Source organism: Pelobates fuscus, chromosome 1 (assembly GCF_036172605.1).
Source record: "Pelobates fuscus isolate aPelFus1 chromosome 1, aPelFus1.pri, whole genome shotgun sequence".
NCBI lineage: Eukaryota > Metazoa > Chordata > Amphibia > Anura > Pelobatidae > Pelobates > Pelobates fuscus.
Window position 1 is genome coordinate 472540548 of NC_086317.1, and position 24831 is coordinate 472565378.

Here is a 24831-nt window from a genome sequence, read left to right on the forward strand (position 1 = left end):
TACCTGTAATAAAGCTGCTGACTTGGGAAACCAAAAGGCTGGACTTCCTCAGCAGAAGCTTGGTATCGGACTCATCTTGATTTTGGGCAAGGCTTGGATGCGTCTCCTGGACCCTCTCACTCTGACAGGAAGAGCTCTCTTGGGTGTTTTGACTTGAAAGAGATCTGTACAGCTTCTGGTTGAAGTATTTCTGAATATCATCAAGCTCACTTAGATTTTTCCTGCAGGAAAATGCAAATATAACGGTTTGTTGGAATACTTTAGAACATGCATCACTTGACCTAAAATTGTAGCAAGGCAATAGGTTGTAAAACAAACACCATTCCTAAATGCTTGGGGAAGGGCGTTCATTTGTGAAACAATATAGAATTCCATGAGTGGAAAGTAAAAGAAATAACAGTAGTGATGTCCCGAACGGTTCGCTGGCGAATAGTTCCCGGCGAACATAGCTTGTTCGAGTTCGCCACGGACGGCGAACATATGCGATGTTCGGTCCGCCCCCTATTCGTCATCATTGAGTAAACTTTGACCATGTACCTTACAGTCAGCAGACACATTCCAACCAATCAGCAGCAGACCCTCCCTCCCAGACCTTCCCACCTCCTAGACAGCATACAATTTAGATTAATTCTGAAGCTGCATTCTTTTTTTTTGTGTGTGTTTGTGTTTATTATACATTATCCCCCCATAGCCAGTAAGCTATGTTTATTATACATTAATCTCCCATAGCCAGTAACCTGTTTTTATTATACATTATCCCCCCATAGCCAGTAACCTGTGTTTATTATACATTATCCCCCCATAGCCAGTAACCCGTGTTTATTATACATTATCCCTCCCATAGCCAGTAACCTGTGCTTATTATACATTATCCTCCCATAGCCAGTAACCTGTGTTTATTATACATTATCCTCCCCATAGCCAGTAACCTGTGTTTATTATACATTATCCTCCCATAGCCAGTAACCTGTGCTTATTATATATTATCCCTCCCATAGCCAGTAACCTGTGCTTATTATACATTATCCCTCCCATAGCCAGTAACCTGTGTTTATTATACATTATCCCTCCCATAGCCAGTAACTTGTGTTTATTATACATTATCCCCCCCATAGCCAGTAACCTGTGTTTATTATACATTATCCCTCCCATAGCCAGTAACCTGTGTTTATTATACATTATCCCCCCCATAGCCAGTAACCTGTGTTTATTATACATTATCCTCCCATAGCCAGTAACCTGTGTTTATTATACATTATCCCCCCATAGCCAGTAACCTGTGTTTATTATACATTATCCCCCATAGTCATTTATCGTTGGACCTAGGCAGCATGATGTCTTAGGCTGGCCCAGAGAGTGAGTGAGTGAGTGAGTGAATAATATAATATATATGTTCAGAAACATATTAGTAATATATGTAAATCGGGTTCATGCAAAGAGGGTGAAAAGGTATTAAAGAAAAACACACTTATTGCATCAAATTTACAAAGCCACATTTTTAAAAGCTTTCCTCATTTCTTTCTCGGGATGAGGAATATATTGGTTGTAGACTGAGGATTTCCATCTGCCCAATCTTTTAATAATATGCACTGGAGTGTCAGTGTTGAAGGAGACCGAAGCTGCCCCTATTCTAACTGAAAGACCCGAGACATGGATACAACCCAATCTTAGGAGTAGTGTTCTGATGTAGAAGATGAATTTAGCCGTAGTCCGAGGGATTCAGTGAGAGTAGTGGTGAAATGTTGTGGCATGACTGAGTGTGGGTAAGTAAGAGTCAAGTATTTTAACTGGGCACTAGTTCTAGGTGGGATAAAGTGGTATAGCGGATGGATGAGTAGTTTGGTTAGTTTTAGAGGTTTGTAGAGAAAGTATATAGTGATCATGATTTTTTGCGATATCCAATATTTTTAAGGTGGTCTCAAACAAACATAAAATGCTATATAGAATTTGTGGGAATATCGAATAGTCGTGTACAGTAAATCAGAGAGGGCTCCGAATATCGAACCATCGATCGGTAACCTGGATGAAGTAGGGGGTCTATCTGTTTTATTAAATACACGGTAATATGCTTTTAACGGCATAGGACGTTAGGAAAGGTGTGTGATTGGGATAAGTGGTTGTGGCTGTATTTACCTTATCCTGGGACCGACCTGGCTCCTAAGCTTGAGCCGCGCGTGGCTGGATCACTCCTGCCTCCACACGAGCCGCATGCGGCTTGATCTCCTCTTCTGACTTAGCTGCGTGCACTGACCGCAGTAATCGGTCACGTGGCCCGCCTGGCACTAGGAGCACGGCTCGAGTCACGAGCTTGCTCTTAAAGGTACAGTGGGAGCCATAAGTTGATTCAGGCTCCCATTGGTCAAACGTCATTCCAGCACCCCCACACACGAACGTTTTGGGGGCGTAGGCATGACGTGGGCAAATCAAATGTTAAAGGATATTTAAACTTCCCTAGCCCTATCCACTTTGTCCTATCGTGGTTTCTGTGTCAGTACCCTTTAGTGCGTTCCTTGATCTATTTTATTTATTTTGGTATTGACCATGGCTTTGTTCTTGACTCTGAATTTATCTTTAACCCTTTCCTGTCTTGTTTGCCCGTGTGACTGATTACCATCTACCTGACTCTGGCTTGTTCTCGTTTTCGTAGTCTCTCTGTTACCATGACCTCGTCTCGTTTCTGATTACGCTTTATCTCTGTCTGACGTTTAGTCTGGCCATTCTAAGTCCAGGTAATAAGTTATATCCTAGTATTGTCCCTTGCTATCCTAAACTCTGCGTGTTGGGGTATTACATCATGACATTATGATAGGACCATGGGCCCTGCAGGTTTAGGACAGCAAATGGCCTCCTATGAGGCAAGATTTTAAGAACAGGCTCACCGTATGGACCAGATTGCCCAGGCCAATCAGACACTTTTGTCCAGAAATGCTTATTTGGCCCCTGAGACACTGGTATGCGTACCATCTCAACCAGTACCTCCCATTCTAGAGGCATCTATCCTGACTAGAGATGTCCCGAATAGAGATGTCCCGAATAGAGAATAGTTCGCCGGCGAATAGTTCCAGGCGAACATAGCTTGTTCGCGTTCGCCACAGACGGCGAACATATGCAATGTTCAGTCCGCCCCCTATTCGTCATCACTGAGTAAACTTTGACCCTGTACCTCACAGTCAGCAGACACATTCCAGCCAATCAGCAGCAGACCCTCCCTCCCAGACCCTCCCACCTCCTGGACAGCATCCATTTTAGATTCATTTGGAAGCAGCATTCTTTTTTTTTTGTATTATTATTATTATTTTTTTGACAGAAGTGTGTTATATTTGAGCATGCTAGGCTGAACATGCGTATATTATGACTAGTTGCACTGAGGGTATGAGTATGTAGCAGTACATTGTTGTGAAAGATGGCTGTCATGTTTAGGGTGTAGCTTGCACGTTATCAACTGTGTATTTATATCAGCAGCTCCACCACTAGTTATAAATCAAGTGTGAGTCGCCCCATGAGATGAGACTAGTGAATAACATAATACATGAACGGTTAAGGTAAAGGCATGTAAGGAACTACGACAATAAACTCTTTAGGAGGTGAAATAATGACATGTTTAAACGCTTGCTACTTTACGATTAGTTATTGTGCAGAGAGCAGTTCATGTGATCAAAGGCATGGTGTGGAGGATCGGCTATAGTGGGACATGCTTGGCAGGCTGCTGTTTACTGCTTGTGCTTATCCGATCCCTTCTGGGCGCCAGTTGCAGACCCTGGGAGTCCCTGATACCTGGAACAACAAAGGCAAGTCTCTGACTGAGTGCCGGGTTTGCAGCATGAGGTGGTGGAAGCTTGTTTTGTCGGGTGGCCGGATCTGTCCCGGTGGTGCTTCACGTCCGGTGCGGGATTGTGGTGGCTTAAGGTGGAGGCGAGTGCTTGACGTGGGGCAGGCTCTGCATTTCTGTTTGTGCCTCTGGTCCAGTCTTCGACACCTTTTGCGTTGGTGGATTTTAATGGGGACTGCTTCGCTTAGCTATGGTGGAGCTTGTTGGGGCTGTGGTGGAGCTTGTTGGGGCTTCCTGCTTGTTATTTGATTCCAAAATTGATTAAAGAGTCTGTCCAGCTTAGACTCAATATCCTGCCATGCTTTGCTGGTACCAGGAGGACACGCGGCTGCCGCCATATTGGGAGAGTCGCAGATGAGTATGTCAGCCTGGGCGGTTGTGCTCTGTGCGTCCATTAGCTCCCAACAGCCTCTCAGGGGTGGAACATCAGTCTGCTTTTTTTTTTTTGTCTAATCTAATTGCAGTTGCCTGCCTGCCAGCGTGTGTGTCAGGCTCACAGCGTATACTGTGCCCACTTGCCCAGTGCCACCACTCATATCTGGTGTCACAATAGCTTGCATTAAAAAAAAAAAAAAAAAAAAAAAAATCTTTTTTGACTGTAATATAATAGCAGTCAGTTTCCTTCACACGTGTGCGTTTCAGGGCCTGCCAGGGCACAGTGTCACACCAGTGCAACTCATATCTGGTGTACATTTAAAAAAAAAAAAAAAAAATACAGGGGGCTTGTTGTCACCTTTCGGGGACCCTTGATGTTGTACGTGGCTGGGTGGAGGAAGAGACCTTCAATGACATCAGTGAGGACAAGGAACGGGACATGCTAGCTTGGTATCCAACCTTGTGCAAATGGGGAGTTTGCGGTTGTGCAAATGGACTGTTTGCGGTGCGTTAAACAGGGAGTTTAGTCTGTCACTGTGAAGCGGGCGTAACCCTTACACTACCTGAAAGCACGTTATTCCAAACAATTTAGGAATGTTAGGTGATTTATGCCCTTTATGGATTAAAACCAGACTCTGCATCAACTATGTAATTTTCCATGGGAGTTTTGCCATGGATCCCCCTCCGGCATGCCACAGTCCAGGTGTTAGTCCCCTTGAAACAACTTTTCCATCACTATTGTGGCCAGAAAGAGTCCCTGTGGGTTTTAAAATTCGCCTGCCTATTGAAGTCTATTGCGGTTTGCGAACATTTGCGGAAGTTTGAAAATGCAAATGTTATGTTCGCGACATCACTAAATAACAGCTATTACGTAGAATGCAATACAGCTGATCAGCTTCTCTGGAGGATTTCTGTAATTAAAAGGTGTTAACGTTTGAGTAAGAAGGACAATTTGGAACCTGCACCTGGCTCTTTTGGTACCATCATAAATCAGAGCAGATTATTAGTCTAAAAAAAAAAAAAAGACAACACCATGACACAAGGTGTGTGTGTGTGTGTGTGTATATATATATATATATATATATATATATGTGTGTATATAATACACACACACACAGTATCTCACAAACGTGAGTACACCCCTCACATTTTTGCAAGTATTTTATTATATCTTTTCATGTGACAACACTGAAGAAATGACACTCTACTACAATGTAAAGTAGTAAGTGTACAGCCCGTATAACTGTAAATTTGCGGTCACCTCGAAATAACTCAACACAAAGCCATTAAATGTCTTAACCGTTGGCAACAAAAGTGAGTACACCCCTAAGTGGAAATATCCAAATTGTGGTTTATTTCAGGATATGAATGCTCCCCCCGTTCGGTAGTTCATATTTCCCAAACGTTGTTCGTGTAGGTGGTTGGGAACTGGAACGGGCAGTTGTTTAAGGTTTACCGGCCTTCACACGAGTGCCTAGCGGAAAAGGGTTCCAGGCACTCGACGACCAAGTAACGCTGCCCACGTTTGGGAGACAAGATGGCTGCCATGCTCTCTGCCACATGTTTGGTTATACGAAATGGCGGCCACCCAGGGGAAGCACTTAATTGTTTCCCTTGCGGTTTCGTACTTAAGTAGTTGGGGTCAACATTCTAATAGTTCACAGGGGTGGCCCTCATTCGGGAGACGAAGGGATTCCATTCGTATGCCAATCACCTCCTCATTCCCTTTACATGCGATCAGCTGCTGCAGTTATACTATTAACTCTCTCTGCTATCACATACAAATCTCTCTGCTACCTCTTGTCTCATCTCCCCAGTTTAACCTTTAGATTGTAAGCTCACGGGCAGGGTCCTCTACCTGTTGTATCGGTCTGTTCTTATTGTGTTTGTCTTTTTCCCCAATTGTACAGCACTGCGGAATTTATTGGCGCTTTATAAATGCCAGTAATAATAATAAATAATAATAAGAATGAAGTCCTCCGAATGGCCAAAGAGGAACCACACAAAATAACAGGGGGAAAACACACAAAAGGTGGAAGTTCTGTTAAAGGGGGAACGGACAGCCGAAAAAGGGGATAAAAAAGGGTCTAGCAAGCGTCCATTCCGCTACATGTGTATTTGTGTTTAGCAATGTATTAACTATATCTATATTAACAGTATTTAAAAACTGACAGTCTCTATGGTCTTCCCCGCTTCTGTGCAGGGAGTAAAACAGAGAAGACCATAGAGACTACATGTCGGCTTTCAAACACTGTCTGACCCAAGGTGCATTTATATGGCTGAATGATCTTCTCAGATACTAAAAGTATTTTATTGATTTATTTTTACATATACTTCATTGAAAAAAATGATAGATTTCCTTTCAGTACTTGATGACAGGATTCTTATATTGAAGTCGTTTTGAGGTGACTATTGTCCTTTAAGGATTAAGAAAGTCTGCATTTTATAGCCGACTGGGGACTGCCATGACTTCATTCTTGTCTGTGCATGTTTCTGGTTACTGACCAGGACTTAAATTCTAGCATGGTAAAAACAAAAAAGGGAATAGGGGGCACACCCGGAACCGGCATCAGATTTTATATGTTTTTCATTGAATTTATCACATTAATTTTGCATTATATTTATTCACAATGCTCTTACAAACAGATTATTTAAATACACTGCAGTTTATTTAGCACTATTTGTCTCCCACGTTTGGCATTAGTGTAGGACCCATCGATATTGGGGTACTGTGAAGTAGTGGTGGGCTTAACACAATATTGCCATATGGTGGAGCAGAATCCCCACATCGGTTTGCTGAGATTAGAGATTTTAGGTAGCTTTATAGAATTTAGAATGTATTTTATGAGCGCACTGTTCCTTAATCTGTATTATGGAATTCTAGTGTGATCCTAAATGGATGAAAGGCAGCCAATACGGATACAGATTTGTTTGGAAATAAGCAAGTCACGAGTCTTTTCTCATGTGTATTTTTACAGCTCTCTGTATCTGTCAAGTCTGCTAAATACTGAAACGAAGACTGTTACTGCAACGTTTCCTGAGCAGTTGGTAAATGATTTATTTAAGTAAAGGAAATACATTTGTTGCACTTTATCTTAAGGAGTTCTAATCAAAGTGACAAAAAGAAGAAACTCGTTAAACCTCAATTCTGAGTGAGCGATTCCCTCACCTGAGAGTGGCTAGCAGTGATGTACGAGAGGACTGGCTGAGCAAATCCAGATGTGCAGCGCAGTGGGTGTTGCGTTCGGCCTGCTGCAATGACTCATGGAACCGCCGCACGTTATTCATGTGCTCCTCATGACGCAGAGGACTAGACACCTCATACCTACAAACAAAACAATTTCACTTTAAAACAACTCACAATAGCGTGGGATTGCAACCCACTACTGACAAAAAGGGTTTTGTGATAGCAGTCACTACAATCCTTTAGAATTTTACATCACAGACAGATTTTTTTCTTGAGGTCTTTTTACTAAGGAGACAAAAAAACATTTGTGCAATCATCAAATAATAGAATGTATATGCCTCCTGGCAAAAAGATTAATTATATACGAATTGTGACTATACTCTGTCTAGATATTATTACAGACAATTGAATATATTTAGACAAAAAATGGAATTTGATCTTAGTCTAGACCAGCCCTCTATTTACTAGAAATATATAGAGTTCTACCGATTATTATTAGCACAAACTGATCAAAGTCATAAAAATACAATGCATATCATGCGACACATTTTAAAAGTTTATTTGTGACACTCTGGATTTGTGAAATTCACACATATACAGGTAAATGTACAGAAAAACAGAATCCTATTTCAGTTCAAAACGTTTAATGTGCATTTATGTACATTCGTGTGATATACCCACTTGGCAAAGGTTTAATACGTGAACTGGGAAAAGCCTGGGATGATAAGTGTGACAATGACATAAAAATAAGATAGGATCAGATCCCAGCACTGGCAATGGAGCAGATCACGGACTAGTTTGTGAAATCACAGGATCTGCGCAATGCTACAGCTCAAATTAAAGGACTGAAGGGTCTGCCTCCTAGCTGACCATACCCATTGTCAATTTAAACAACGCACTGTGTAAGTCGAAATGTTTCGCACATTTAGTTGTACAACGTCTCTTTGGCCTTCAAAGTCTCCACTCACAAACTATTCGGTTAGAACATTTTAAAGAAACACTATAGCATTAGGAATACAAACATGTATTTCTAAAGTTATACTGTTCTACTAAGGATTTGTGGGTTTAAATCTGTGACCGTTAAATCTAATAATACAGCAATGTTTTACATTGCAGGACTAAAACTAAAGGAGCACTTCATTAAGTGGTCTGGGTGCTTTTAGTGATCCTTTACGGCATGGCCTTTATTCAGAAGGGTTATTCCCTAAACTGAGATTACGGCATGGCCTTTATTCCGAAGGGTTATTCCCTAAACTGAGATTACGGCATGGCCTTTATTCAGAAGGGTTATTCCCTAAACTGAGATTACTGCATGGCCTTTATTCAGAAGGGTTATTCCCTAAACTGAGATTACGGCATGGCCTTTATTCCGAAGGGTTATTCCCTAAACTGAGATTACGGCATGGCCTTTATTCAGAAGGGTTATTCCCTAAACTGAGATTACGGCATGGCCTTTATTCAGAAGGGTTATTCCCTAAACTGAGATTACGGCATGGCCTTTATTCAGAAGGGTTATTCCCTAAACTGAGATTACGGCATGGCCTTTATTCAGGAGGGTTATTCCCTAAACTGAGATTACGGCATGGCCTTTATTCAGAAGGGTTATTCCCTAAACTAAGATTACGGCATGGCCTTTATTCAGAAGGGTTATTCCCTAAACTGAGATTACGGCATGGCCTTTATTCAGAAGGGTTATTCCCTAAACTGAGATTACTGCATGGCCTTTATTCAGAAGGGTTATTCCCTAAACTGAGATTACGGCATGGCCTTTATTCAGAAGGGTTATTCCCTAAACTGAGATTACGGCATGGCCTTTATTCAGGAGGGTTATTCCCTAAACTGAGATTACGACATGGCCTTTATTCAGAAGGGTTATTCCCTAAACTGAGATTACGGCATGGCCTTTATTCAGGAGGGTTATTCCCTAAACTGAGATTACGGCATGGCCTTTATTCAGGAGGGTTATTCCCTAAACTGAGATTACGGCATGGCCTTTATTCAGAAGGGTTATTCCCTAAACTGAGATTACGGCATGGCCTTTATTCAGAAGGGTTATTCCCTAAACTGAGATTACGGCATGGCCTTTATTCAGAAGGGTTATTCCCTAAACTGAGATTACAGCATGGCCTTTATTCAGAAGGGTTATTCCCTAAACTGAGATTACTGCATGGCCTTTATTCAGAAGGGTTATTCCCTAAACTGAGATTACGGCATGGCCTTTATTCAGAAGGGTTATTCCCTAAACTGAGATTACGGCATGGCCTTTATTCAGGAGGGTTATTCCCTAAACTGAGATTACGACATGGCCTTTATTCAGGAGGGTTATTCCCTAAACTGAGATTACAGCATGGCCTTTATTCAGAAGGGTTATTCCCTAAACTGAGATTACGACATGGCCTTTATTCAGAAGGGTTATTCCCTAAACTGAGATTACAGCATGGCCTTTATTCAGAAGGGTTATTCCCTAAACTGAGATTACGACATGGCCTTTATTCAGAAGGGTTATTCCCTAAACTGAGATTACGGCATGGCCTTTATTCAGAAGGGTTATTCCCTAAACTGAGATTACGGCATGGCCTTTATTCAGGAGGGTTATTCCCTAAACTGAGATTACGACATGGCCTTTATTCAGGAGGGTTATTCCCTAAACTGAGATTACGGCATGGCCTTTATTCAGAAGGGTTATTCCCTAAACTGAGATTACGACATGGCCTTTATTCAGGAGGGTTATTCCCTAAACTGAGATTACGACATGGCCTTTATTCAGGAGGGTTATTCCCTAAACTGAGATTACGACATGGCCTTTATTCAGGAGGGTTATTCCCTAAACTGAGATTACGGCATGGCCTTTATTCAGAAGGGCTATTCCCTAAACTGAGATTACGGCATGGCCTTTATTCCGAAGGGTTATTCCCTAAACTGAGATTACGGCATGGCCTTTATTCAGAAGGGTTATTCCCTAAACTGAGATTACGGCATGGCCTTTATTCAGAAGGGTTATTCCCTAAACTGAGATTACTGCATGGCCTTTATTCAGAAGGGTTATTCCCTAAACTGAGATTACGGCATGGCCTTTATTCAGAAGGGCTATTCCCTAAACTGAGATTACGGCATGGCCTTTATTCAGAAGGGCTATTCCCTAAACTGAGATTACGGCATGGCCTTTATTCAGGAGGGTTATTCCCTAAACTGAGATTACGGCATGGCCTTTATTCAGAAGGGCTATTCCCTAAACTGAGATTACGGCATGGCCTTTATTCAGGAGGGTTATTCCCTAAACTGAGATTACGGCATGGCCTTTATTCCGAAGGGTTATTCCCTAAACCGAGATTACGGCATGGCCTTTATTCAGAAGGGTTATTCCCTAAACTGAGATTACGGCATGGCCTTTATTCAGAAGGGTTATTCCCTAAACTGAGATTACGGCATGGCCTTTATTCAGAAGGGCTATTCCCTAAACTGAGATTACGGCATGGCCTTTATTCAGAAGGGTTATTCCCTAAACTGAGATTACGGCATGGCCTTTATTCAGAAGGGTTATTCCCTAAACTGAGATTACGGCATGGCCTTTATTCAGGAGGGTTATTCCCTAAACTGAGATTACGGCATGGCCTTTATTCAGAAGGGCTATTCCCTAAACTGAGATTACGGCATGGCCTTTATTCAGGAGGGTTATTCCCTAAACTGAGATTACGGCATGGCCTTTATTCAGAAGGGCTATTCCCTAAACTGAGATTACGGCATGGCCTTTATTCAGAAGGGCTATTCCCTAAACTGAGATTACGGCATGGCCTTTATTCAGAAGGGTCATTCCCTAAACTGAGATTACGGCATGGCCTTTATTCCGAAGGGTTATTCCCTAAACTGAGATTACGGCATGGCCTTTATTCAGAAGGGTCATTCCCTAAACTGAGATTACGGCATGGCCTTTATTCAGAAGGGTTATTCCCTAAACTGAGATTACGGCATGGCCTTTATTCAGAAGGGTTATTCCCTAAACTGAGATTACGGCATGGCCTTTATTCAGAAGGGTTATTCCCTAAACTGAGATTACGGCATGGCCTTTATTCAGAAGGGTTATTCCCTAAACTGAGATTACGGCATGGCCTTTATTCAGAAGGGTTATTCCCTAAACTGAGATTACGGCATGGCCTTTATTCAGAAGGGTTATTCCCTAAACTGAGATTACGGCATGGCCTTTATTCAGAAGGGTTATTCCCTAAACTGAGATTACGGCATGGCCTTTATTCAGAAGGGCTATTCCCTAAACTGAGATTACGGCATGGCATTTATTCAGAAGGGTTATTCCCTAAACTGAGATTACGGCATGGCCTTTATTCAGAAGGGTTATTCCCTAAACTGAGATTACGGCATGGCCTTTATTCAGAAGGGTTATTCCCTAAACTGAGATTACGGCATGGCCTTTATTCAGAAGGGTTATTCCCTAAACTGAGATTACGGCATGGCCTTTATTCAGAAGGGTTATTCCCTAAACTGAGATTACGACATGGCCTTTATTCAGAAGGGTTATTCCCTAAACTGAGATTACGGCATGGCCTTTATTCAGAAGGGTTATTCCCTAAACTGAGATTACGGCATGGCCTTTATTCAGAAGGGTTATTCCCTAAACTGAGATTACTGCATGGCCTTTATTCAGAAGGGTTATTCCCTAAACTGAGATTCATGGTAAAGGGAGAAGAAATGTAAGGTCAAAAACATTGAATTGGAAGACATTTTTCAATTATTGTGGCAAATTAACAGTAATTTCCCTCAATTCTCCGCAATGCCTGGTTTAATAAATCAGCCCATATTATCTGTGATGCTTTATTCGTGAGATCATTCTCACATTTAATACGTATTCATATGATATAAAGCAGTTTACCTGGGATGAGCATGGGATCCACTAATCAGATTAACGGAGGGATTGACCAGGTCCTCTGTATGGCTTGCGGTGTAGCTGGAGAAAGCATCACAGACCAGATTGGGGTAAATGAAAGATCCATGTGATGGCACCTGACAAAACGAGGGAAAGTAAATTAATGTTCTGACATTACAGTATTAGGTATAGCAAAACTATCAAACCTGTGACATTAAAGTATGTGCAGCAGATTCACAGATCTTATAATAGGATGCACAATGGCTATACAGAAATGAAAGTTTCATACCTATAACAGATATTTTCTTATTTAGTTCTTGCACACGGGATAAATCTAAGGTGGATCATTACATAATTAAATGGAATTACAGCATTTAACACACAGCACCAGGAAGTAGCAGAACAGGGACCAGCCGGCAGCATGTCCAGGGCTTATAACAGTCAGTAACATGACCAGAGATTATAACAGTCAGTAACATGATCATGGATTAGAGTAGCTGGTAACATGACCAGGGATTACAACAGTCGGTAACATGATCATGAATTAGAGTAGCTGGTAACATGACCAGAGATTATAACAGTCAGTAACATGATCATGGATTAGAGTAGCTGGTAACATGACCACGTAATATAACAGTCGGTAACATGATCATGGATTAGAGTAGCTGGTAACATGACCAGAGATTATAACAGTCGGTAACATGATCATGGATTAGAGTAGCTGGTAACATGACCAGAGATTATAACAGTCGGTAACATGATCATGGATTAGAGTAGCTGGTAACATGACCAGAGATTATAACAGTCGGTAACATGATCATGGATTAGAGTAGCTGGTAACATGACCAGGTAATATAACAGTCGGTAACATGATCATGGATTAGAGTAGCTGGTAACATGACCAGGGATTACAACAGTCGGTAACATGATCATGAATTAGAGTAGCTGGTAACATGACCATGGATTATAATAGTCGGTAACATGATCATGGATTAGAGTAGCTGGTAACATGACCAGAGATTATAACAGTCGGTAACATGATCATGGATTAGAGTAGCTGGTAACATGACCAGGGATTATAACAGTCGGTAACATGATCGTGGATTAGAGTAGCTGGTAACATGACCAGGGATTACAACAGTCGGTAACATGATCGTGGATTAGAGTAGCTGGTAACATGACCATGGATTATAATAGTCGGTAACATGATCATGGATTAGAGTAGCTGGTAACATGACCAGGGATTATAACAGTCGGTAACATGATCGTGGATTAGAGTAGCTGGTAACATGACCAGGGATTACAACAGTCGGTAACATGATCGTGGATTAGAGTAGCTGGTAACATGACCAGGGATTACAACAGTCGGTAACATGATCATGGATTAGAGTAGCTGGTAACATGACCAGGGATTATAACAGTCGGTAACATGATCGTGGATTAGAGTAGCTGGTAACATGACCAGGGATTACAACAGTCGGTAACATGATCATGGATTAGAGTAGCTGGTAACATGACCAGGGATTACAACAGTCGGTAACATGATCATGAATTAGAGTAGATGGTAACATGATCAGGGATTATAATAGTCGGTAACATGACCAGGGATTACAACAACTGGCAACATGACCAGGGATTATAGCAGCCTATTACAGTGATATGTGCAGTGTATTATAACAGTCACATGACTATAATATCCAGTCATCTGATCAGGGAATTACAGCAGCAGGTCAGATGAGAGTTATAATTAAATTCACCTTTTAACCCCTTAAGGACACATGACGTGTCTGACACGTCATGATTCCCTTTTATTCCAGAAGTTTGGTCCTTAAGGGGTTAAAGTAGCAAGTTAACTGTTGCATTGTTTAAATCTCACTAACCTGCGTGCGTGCAGTGGTGGTCTCCTTCTTGGCTCGTCTTTCCTCTTTTAGTTGTGCAATGCTCTCCAGAGGGGTGATAGATACTTTAATTTGGCCTTGGCATTGTCCAGTGAAGTCCCCAATATTATACCAGCCACAAACTGATTGGAAACCAGACAGTAGGGGCGAAAGGTCTACAGAGGCGAATCCCAGGACTCGCTCCACATCTAAAGAAAGACACACACATTCTCGATCTTCATGGTAGTGTCAGGTAATGCATTAGCAACAGGTTAAACTCAGGCCCTTCATGGTTTATTATGCCATTATACCGTTTATATTCAGTAGTGACAGAAATTGTGCTGTGACATCGTTAATTATATAACCTGATTACAGATTCTATGCCCCTAATTGAGCCGTTTTCATGGTCTTATTCTACGTGCCAAATACATAGGTTACATTGTTTATATTTTAGGGCTAAATCAGTTAGTGCTATAAAGGTAAAAGTAAAAAAAAAAAAAAAAAAGTATATACAGGATTTAAAAAAAAAAAAAAAGATTTTGTAAAAACATTTTTTTAAATAATACATAACTCACTGGCAATACAAATCTTTGCGTTGTCTTAATGCACTTAAAAAGGACTTGCAGTGACAGCTATTATATTGGAGACCGTTTTCTGATTTGACACTTAAATAGCCTAAATGCAGAGGCTTGCAATATATATTTGTTTTACATTATAATTCAATTATTATTATTTATTATTCATTAAACAGGCCATTGGATTAGATTGAATTGACCTTGGCTTGTTTGCCCATCATGGGAACTGAAGTTCAAAATTAATCTAATAATCTAGCCAGGATTTCCAGGCCTCAATTACATTGAACACAGACAGCATAAAGATCCAATTTCTATGTTCTAGCACAGCTTAATGTATTCCGAGCACTTCTTTATCTACATGAAACGTGTGCTAGATCATATTAAGGCTGCTAGGACTGGATATTAGTAAATCGGTCCATTTAAGGCTTTTCCTGTGCTCACAGAATATAATAATGTGTGTGGTTCTACATACACATAGGATGCTGATGGTAAGACTGTGGCCAGGTACATTTATATTCAGCCGATAATCACACGGCCTGTCAGCCATCTTTTACAATTGTATAAGGAATGACAATCCATGGATTGTACCAACTGGGGGTAAGGAGATTGTCATCAGTTTCCTTGCAAATCACTCCGTGATATAGAGTGTCCAACTGGCCACACCAACCACAGCTCATCACTTAAGATGTGCTATACGTATCCAATGTTAGATCCAAATAATTATTGAACAGTAGGCTGCTATGAATACAAGTTGTATCTGGATAATAGCTCTAAACAAGATATGTTAAATAAATTTTTAAACTGAAAGAGGCAGAGAAAGGATAATCACAAAAAAATGCCTGTATTTATACAAATACACAGAAACATAAAACTGCCCATACACAATAGGATTCAGAATAAAGAATGCCAACAGTCACCTTTGTTTGTGGACAATGTATAATGCAGACCTCTCAAACAAAGTTTTAAAATGCACAGTGTATGTGACCACGCCTGCGTCTGCTTTAGACATAATACGAATGATCTGCTATGTTTAACTTTCTACACAAAACCACTTTTCTTTTTTTAGTAAATACCCCACCAAACCAGCCCAGGAGATGTCGGATCTCAGGGTGTTTTGATTGCTGGGATTAACCAAGATCATGCGGCTTATACAAAGATCACAAACAGGAGGAGTTATATGCAGAAATCAGATTTACCGGTTTTGTGCCAGACTTTGAAGACTAAGCTTTGCTGTGGGTCCAGGAGAAGTTCATTAGGCAGGCTGTGGAAATGATGAGAGATGGTTAAAAGGTTTTTTTGTTTACCTCATTAAATTTCATTACATTTCCATGTGAGGGTCAGTAAAGAGAAATTTCAGAGCCCACTCTACCTTGCGTCTAGTGAAAGTCAATGATGATATTCCTCTTGCTTTTGTGGCTCTATGACTGACAGATCCAGTCTGTGATATTATGTGTGGCTCATTCATTTTACCTGTTACATGTGGGCTCGATGCCGGCAGTGCGCAATGTTTATGTTGCCCTTACGTCTCAATAGGCAAAGAAAACTGGACTTACCGCGTCTGGTTTTGGAAGCTCCATATTGGAGAATCTGTGTTCTCAATTACAGGGGTACTGACAGGGGTGGCACTTCCTGCCACAGGAAATGACACGCAGCAACTAGGTGTGGACACTTCTCGCTCAGTTAAAGGTGTCCCTGTAATAAAGAAAGGAAATGTCATTGATTCATAGACAGTACTGTAAATGCCAACTCCCATAATGTTCCTTATAAGGTAACGTTCTTTATAAGACCACGTTTCACAGTCAGAGGGCTGCACGCTTTATGAACAAAACCAAAAATGTTAGACAGGTCTTCTCAAGGTGTTCTTGCACCAATGGCTATCTGCTACTTAATATCCAATTATCACATATACAAAGCACTACAAAAGAACCCTGCCGAAAAGTGAGATAGGATCTGAGAAAGTGACGCTTAATTAATTCTTTATTTCTCATCTCCTGCCCCGTCTGCTAGACCCTGCAGGATCCTCCCGAGTGTGATTAAAGGAACACTATAGGGTCAGGAACACAAACATGTATTTCTGACCCTATAGTGTTAAAAACACTCACTATCTAGCCACCCTGGTCTCCACTTGCCCCCCTAAATATAGTAAAATATTACCTTTATTCCAGTCTGCTGCTGCTGGCTCTGTCTCACATGTGCCAGCTTGACTGACTTCATCAGAAGTATTGATCTGAACCAATCACAATGCTTTCCCATAGGAAAGCATTGGATTGGCTGAGACTGTCAAGGAGGAAGAGCAGAGCCAGCACAATTCAAACATAGCCCTGGCCAATCAGCATCTCTTCAGAGAGATTCATTGAATCAATGCATCTCTATGAGGAAAGTTCAGTGTCCCATGCAGAGGAAGGAAACACTGAATGTCAGTACTGCACAGTGTGCAGCACTGCCCCAGGAAGCACCTCTAGTAGCCATCTAAAGAGTGGGCAGTGGAGGTGTCACTGGGCTGTAATGTAAACACTGCCTTTTCTTTGAAAAGATAGTGTTTACTGCAAAAAGCCTAAAGGGACGGATTATACTCACCATAGCAAATACAATAAGCTGTAGTTGTTTGGGTGACTATAGTGTACTTTAAAGTTCAATCTACAGAGCAGGTGATAAAAACGTCTAAAGCAAAGTAACATTTAATTGGAAATTTTACAAATTTTCATGCAGGCTGTGTGAGTCACAGCCTGCATAAACAGAAATGAAAGTAATTTAACTTCTAAATGACAGAGGATTGAGCAGTGAGTCTGCAGAGGCATGATCTATACACTAAAACTGCTTCATTAAGCTAAAGTTGTTTTGATGCCAATAGAAAGCCTTTATACACATTGTACGAACTTTAATTCATCGTTCTAAAAAGTCACTACCTGACAACTCTATATGTTTATAATACTTTGCGTAATGGCTTAACACTGAATGAGAGTTCTCGAGTGCATGCAGCCCATCCTATCTCTGCTGCTCGGTCTTACGCTCCCAAATTAGCAAGAGCAGGATGGGTAGCAGTGACTGGCGGAGAGTGTCTGCTGACTACTCTCACTATCACTGCCACTCGTGCTAGTATGAGCAGTGGTGTAGCCAATGGGGGCCAGGACTGTGGGCAAAGACTGTTTAACACCAAACAGTGCTAGGGGATTCCAGGCAACATAACCACTAAAATGAGATTAAGTGGTTGTGGTACCCAGAGTGGCCCTTTAATACGTGAGGTAAAGCATCTTTTGGGTTGATTCTTACCTTTTAAGCTTAAATGCATTGCCCTTTCAATCACTATGTTCACAGCAAATGTATTTTCCAAGTCTTCACCCAGAGAATGGCTGTCTGGACTTTTCAGTGGGACATTAGGTGAGGTTAATATCTGGTGACTCTTCATGGAAAGATCAGGTTTTTCTTCACTGTGGTCTATGGAATCCTCTTCTTCACTTGGACTCATCTCCTCAGTGTAGCTCAATCTCCGGGCTGCCACAGATGGGTGATAAGCCGAACTCAGAGCAAGATGAACTCTTACTGCTGCCCCCCAAAGGTTTGATACGTTGCGTTTAAAAAGTGGGTAAACTCCTATGAATGTAAACAGCAGAGTGAATGTAAAGTACTTGCTCCATCTATGTATGAACAATCTACAAGAGAGTTGGGCAACAAGCAGGGATTCAGAATCTGATTGGGCTATAACAGGATCTCAAAGACCTCCAGTGGGGCAGAATCATCTCACACAGATCTCTCATTGGCTGAGCTTTGTATGCACTCAGAGTACTTCTAATAAGGTAGCTGCATTGTGAAAGAGGTGTGACCAAGGGGCCATGGGTTACATTGCAGCAAAGTGCAGAACTATTTTTCCCCAGAGTGCCCTTTTAATCATTTCGGGACACGTAGTTTGGCCTAAACCTTGATATAGGAGATACTATGCTCCTTGATTAGAAAATCCAAACCATGGAGAGAGCTAGCATGTATTTGCAATTAAATTGTCAATATATTTTCTGTTTAAACACTTACCACTGATAGTGAGAGTACGAGAAGTGTTTTCTGAAAGTGTGCCAAGAGCCACGTAAGCACATCCAAGAAGACGGTCTGAATCTTGAGGTCTTGGACCACTGGTGTCTTTTCCATAGGAGCGCCAGACCTGTATTTCCAGCCTCTCCTCCCTCAGGTACCACACGAGTGGCTGATGCTTCATAAGCTCCATGCTTTTGGTCTGCTCAAACATGACAGTGGCCTGCTGCCCATCTTCTGACAGCTTTGGCCTGACAAGGGTGGAGCAGAATGCTTCTCTATCATAGAACTTGTATCTAAGGTAACAGTAAGTGCTTCTGTGAATGTGGTTTTGCCCAGCCAGCAGCAGGCAGTGGACTGGAAGCCAAATCTTTGGAATTGTGACAGACAGTGTAATCAGATCTTCTTTTTGCTGCCACTCATCCTCTCCACAAACACTGACTTCATGGGTGTCTTTTTCACTCTCGGTCCACCCAAGACCTCGAGCAACTTCCAGGACACGCTCCCTGTCTGAGTGGTGGGAAAAGCCAATAGAAAGCTCTAGGCCTCCCACAATAGTTTGTAGTATGGATGGAGCGTCAGCAAGTTTAGCATCCTCTTCTATAGTTATTGGGTACCAGCCACTGACACCTAACAAGTAAGCACACAGTCACATTAAACAGACTATATAGGGAGTGGGAAATAGAGCCTAACAAAAGTATATAAATGGTGTAGTGGGTCCTGGGTAACCCGGCTGGTTACCCCCCGTTATTAGTGTATTAAGAGACCAATTGGAGAGGGGGTTTGCCGCCCAATCAGGAGAAATGGCATAAAAACCCTGTTGGCACGGTTGCATTTGCTCTGACTGGGTGCTGGCTCCTTGCAGCAACCAGTCAGCGCTCCCTCGAGTTGACCAACCAGGAGAATGGTGCAAACCCAGTTTGAAGGGGCGTTCCTTCTCCCATTGGTCGGCACAGACTTCCACACGGCCATCGGGGCCCTATGGCCGGAGTGCCCCTGTGTGGTTAAAAAGTAGTTTGCATGATTTAATGTGAAAATTACAGAAAGGGGGGAAATTAAAAAGGGAAAAATATACATTCCAGGAGAGCACATCCACACATAGGAGAGGGCAATTCACAGTTAGGCAGTGGTCCTGCCACAAATGGCTTCTCCCAGGCACAGAGACTTGCTCAAGCTTAAACCCATCATGATAGCTTAGTTAGATGAAATTACAATTTATTTCCTGGTAGTACTACTTTAAAACTGATAAATTAGATCATCTTCACATTTCGGGCGAGTGGAGGTGACCCTGGGCTACACCTTGGAGGCTTTCCTGTTGCAACAGGGTTACAGCGCACTACTGCCAGATTATTTGGAAGATAGGCTGATCTGGGTTCTAAGACCAGGGCTTACTCTAGCATCAGTCACTTCTACTACCCAATAGAAGTAATGATTAAAACATGGTTTAATTTGTTGAATTTTAGGTTTCCTAATCCTGCCTCTCTCTATTGTTTCCTCTGGGTATCTGCTCACTATATGAATATTCCAGGGGCCTACTGGTTGGATTGCTCTTTTGGTTACAAGATTGTTTTTCTTCCTCTATACCTTAAAATGTGCAGCACATAGTCATGTTATAATGTTATACCTAAAACCTACTGTATGTCACGGGATAACGTGGAACTGATTTTACCTTTGCACAACAACAATAAAAATCTATAATGACGAATGATTACCTGATCGCCTGGTAAGAAGTTCTTTAGCTGGAATCCTCACTACACCCAAGTGGTAATCGCGGGCTGGTTGGGTTCTACTTGAAGTATCTGTAACAGTCATCAAAACCAGTATTTTTCATTTACAGTCATGAGAACACCAGATTGTTTCTTGATCAGAAATACTATCCAAGTTCAAATAGTGGCAAAAATATTGGCAGTAAAACAGAGACATCTGTGGCATAACTAAATTTTGAAGGCTTTGCCCCAGCCCAAGTACAACATCCTTGTTGAATTAGATTCTATATGAAGTTACAGCTACAGTTCCAAAAAAAAAAAAAAAAAAAGGATATCCAAATCCTATTTTTCATCAATGATATAATTACAGTTAGATCTGTTGATTGGTAATTGTGTAGACAGCAGAATGTATGACAAACTATAGATATCATTTTGGCATTTTCAGTACTCTTATCTTCTGCCACAACAAACGTTTATATGAATATTCTGCCAGTATACACGTTATACAGCTGTGAATCTGCCAGTATACACATTCATACAGCTACGGTTCTGCCAGTATACACATTCATACAGCTGTGAATCTGCCAGTATACACATTCATACAGCTACGGTTCTGCCAGTATACACATTCATACAGCTGTGAATCTGCCAGTATACACATTCATACAGCTGTGAATCTGCCAGTATACACATTCATACAGCTACGGTTCTGCCAGTATACACATTCATACAGCTACGGTTCTGCCAGTATACACATTCATACAGCTACGGTTCTGCCAGTATACACATTCATACAGCTACGGTTCTGCCAGTATACACATTCATACAGCTGTGATTCTGCCAGTATACACATTCATTCAGCTACGGTTCTGCCAGTATACACATTCATACAGCTGTGAATCTGCCAGTATACACAGTCATACAGCTGTGAATCTGCCAGTATACACATTCATACAGCTACGGTTCTGCCAGTATACACATTCATACAGCTACGAATCTGCCAGTATACACAGTCATACAGCTGTGAATCTGCCAGTATACACATTCATACAGCTGTGAATCTGCCAGTATACACAGTCATACAGCTGTGAATCTGCCAGTATACACATTCATACAGCTACGGTTCTGCCAGTATACACAGTCATACAGCTACGAATCTGCCAGTATACACAGTCATACAGCTGTGAATCTGCCAGTATACACATTCATACAGCTGTGAATCTGCCAGTATACACAGTCATACAGCTGTGAATCTGCCAGTATACACATTCATACAGCTACGGTTCTGCCAGTATACACAGTCATACAGCTATGGTTCTGCTAGTATACACATTCATACAGCTGTGATTCAGTCAATGCAGACTCATACTGATTTAATTCTGCCATTACACATATTAATGCAGATGTGATTGCGTCTTAAGTTGAAGCATGATCACTTTTGCTGTCATGATGAAGTTTAGCAGTTCTGAATCTAATTCTATGAGATCCTATCTGCTGATACAGATCTAATTTCAAGGCAGAAGCGACAATCGTTCCAGGTAAAAGACTAGGTGAATCTATCTAGATGTGCAAAGCCCACACAGCAGTATCCATAGCGCCAAACAGATCTCTTACTGAACACAACTAAAACCTGAGCCTATTTCCCCTCACCTGACATTACACTCTGGTGATGGACAGAAAACACGATGTCCGAGAAACTCAGGACCTCGGCCAAGCTGCTTGCCTCCCCGTTGCTCCTTTGGATAACCAGGTTACAAGGGAACTCGGAGTGGTGGTCAAACTCTGGGGAAAACGTCCGTGCCACAGTCCGAGTAATGCGCCTCTCTGCATCTGGCAGGAAAGACGGCTGAATCGTGACGAAGGCATTCACCCCAACATCTGCGTTGTATTGAAATGAAACATCACGCATTGCAACCGCTCTAAGAAAGGAGGGGGAAAAAGGATTAATTGTGAATTAGTTTAATCTGACTCCCTCTATATTTTAGAAGCACATTATTGAAGACAGGAATAGACAAATAAACAGTCTGACTATACTCGGTTTGGGCAGGTTACTGCATTGTAAGAACAGATGAACAGTAAATGGAATAATTGGTTCTACCTGGCAGCCGCCTGCAGACCTGAGGCTCGATGTATTTGCACTGAAATGGACGCCATCTTTGTAGCCAACATTCCTATGGCATTCCTGACAGAGCGTCTGTAGGTCACATTCACATTCAGCAAACCTAAACACAATGTTCTGTTAATTAAAAAGGACACAATAAAAACAGTAATTTCTAACTTTAAGTAGCTAACACCAATGGAAAATAATCCCATGTCCAATTCCAAATAAATGCGATGTCAATTCTTTGCCATTCACAGACATATCCGCAAACAAATAGCCCCAATAATTTGGAGGGATTAAACAGATCTATATTTTTCTCCACACCATGGGACAGGTAGAAACACTGAAATCTTTTTCTGTCAGCTTGTGCAATAGAACGTCAGTGTTTCATGGCTTATATACTGGTCCAGTTGTGGGTGGTTACACCAAGGAATGCATGGAATAGCCTTCCAGCTGGTAGAGGTTAACACAGTGAGGGAGTTTAAGCCTGCGTGGGATAGGCATAAGGCTATCCTAGCTATAAGATAAGGCCGGGGTGTCACGGCAAGGGTGCAGAATTTAGTATTACATTATGAAATATTATCCTTTAATGCCATTTGTGTAGTAAATGGCACAAAAGGATGCCATTGCTGAGGTCAACAGGGGTTACATCTTTTGAAGCTGGGACCCCCACAGAGGTCGGATGACAGAAGGGGAAGTGTGGATGGCATAGCAAGGTTGAAAGGGTTTTACTAATATGGATGTGAAGTAATCAAGGCTCTGCAAGGTGTGAGGTTCTACACTTGGGAAAAGTCTGAATGTCTCTTCATCCATTTGGCCTGTACCATTAAGTGCTGAGTAAAACTCTTTGAAATGTAAATACCATTTTAGCTTTGCTCCAGTATCATACCCAAAGGAAGGACAAAAACATTCATATTTACCCCACAGAATAATAATAAAGCCTAATTTTTTATTATATTTGGAATGGGACAAGCCCAATCTTTTAATTAAGCCTAAACATGAGTTGCACAACTTAAACCGTGTGGCAGGAATTGTGATGTCTGTCCTATTGGATCGCAGGTGGGGCGTGCAACGTGTCTATGGAATGGGAAAACAGTAACAAATTCATAGAGGCAATTATTATTTCTATGGCAGGTACAGTAGAGGAGATAAAACCAAAAAGTTTATATTTGGCTTGCTGTTTCTGGAACAAAGGAGGTGGTCACTTGGAATCACTATAGGTACGCCCCTGGGTGGGGTGTGATAATTCCACAGGGTATATCTCCTGTAATCCGGAAGGGTGGTTTGTACTTGCTTGGGGCCAAGATCTAATTTTGAGTGAGTCACCATCTTTCCTTGCCAGAGACCCCCTGGACAGAAGTTGTACTTTGAAAAACCTAAGTGAGTAATTAGGACTTCTGTTATTTTATCCTTTTTGTTTTTATCTGTTGTTGGTGTAAATAACTTGTTTATTATATATTGTTATATGCACTGTGACTATTTTTGCTCATAATAAACATTCATTTATTAAGTTCTACCTTTGTCTGGTTAAGAATCACGTTACCTGAAGAGACTAGTTAGTATTTTTGTAATTACATAGATATTGTGCTAAGTAATATTTGGTGGGTTTTATTGTTGATTTACCTGGGGGACCAAGGCACCCCATTTATAAATTGTCTTGGTGGTGGCAGCGTTAAGATAGTAATAGTTACATAATTATGTTTAAGTGTGGGTGGTGTTAAAAGGGGGATTTTGTCATTATTTCCGGTCTAGTGCAGACAAATAGTGTACTTTAACCCTTTCACCACCACAGCTACGTCACGCACACTCTTGGAGTAGGGTGCGTTTGTGACACAGGGACTAATGAAAGTATTTAGAAAATTGGGCAGACTAGATGGGCCGAATGGTTCTTATCTGCCGTCACATTCTATGTTTTACGGTTTTCCTAAGGGATGGCCTGTGAAAGTTTGGATCCACAGAAGCCCTAATGAGAAAGCTGGGAGCAATGTGCAAACGCAGAAGAATAATATAATATACAGGGGGTTCCTGTAGCCCTTTGTATAGAAGAAAAAGGCTTATTATGGCATGGAAGGTAATTATACGAGTCAGGCGTTGTGGGTTTTGCCCCTGACACATTTGCTAAAACATTTAGATTGAAGTAAAAATCTCTTGAAATCCCCCCCTTTTCTTCTTTCTTTGCTTTCTAATCCCTTTCTAATCCCCCCGTTTCGGTAAATGGAGACGGGGAGAACACGGAAGGTCTACATACACATTCCAAAACAACGGTGCACAATCACACAACATGA

At 41.5% G+C, this 24831-nt stretch overlaps 1 protein-coding gene across 1 annotated transcript in view; it reads right to left on the minus strand.

Annotated features, from left to right (window-relative positions):
• Window positions 1-24831, minus strand: part of C2CD3 (C2 domain containing 3 centriole elongation regulator) — a 72272-nt gene that overhangs the window by 20797 nt on the left and 26644 nt on the right. Inside the window, exons 20-30 of the mRNA XM_063440822.1 lie at window positions 22544-22667; window positions 22096-22364; window positions 20452-20538; window positions 18743-19369; window positions 17990-18310; window positions 16273-16411; window positions 15916-15980; window positions 14148-14353; window positions 12274-12404; window positions 7374-7529; window positions 4-221 (exon numbers count right to left, since the gene is read on the minus strand). Coding sequence (XP_063296892.1) covers window positions 4-221; window positions 7374-7529; window positions 12274-12404; window positions 14148-14353; window positions 15916-15980; window positions 16273-16411; window positions 17990-18310; window positions 18743-19369; window positions 20452-20538; window positions 22096-22364; window positions 22544-22667 — 2343 coding nt within the window. The remainder of the gene's footprint in view (window positions 1-3; window positions 222-7373; window positions 7530-12273; window positions 12405-14147; window positions 14354-15915; window positions 15981-16272; window positions 16412-17989; window positions 18311-18742; window positions 19370-20451; window positions 20539-22095; window positions 22365-22543; window positions 22668-24831) is intronic.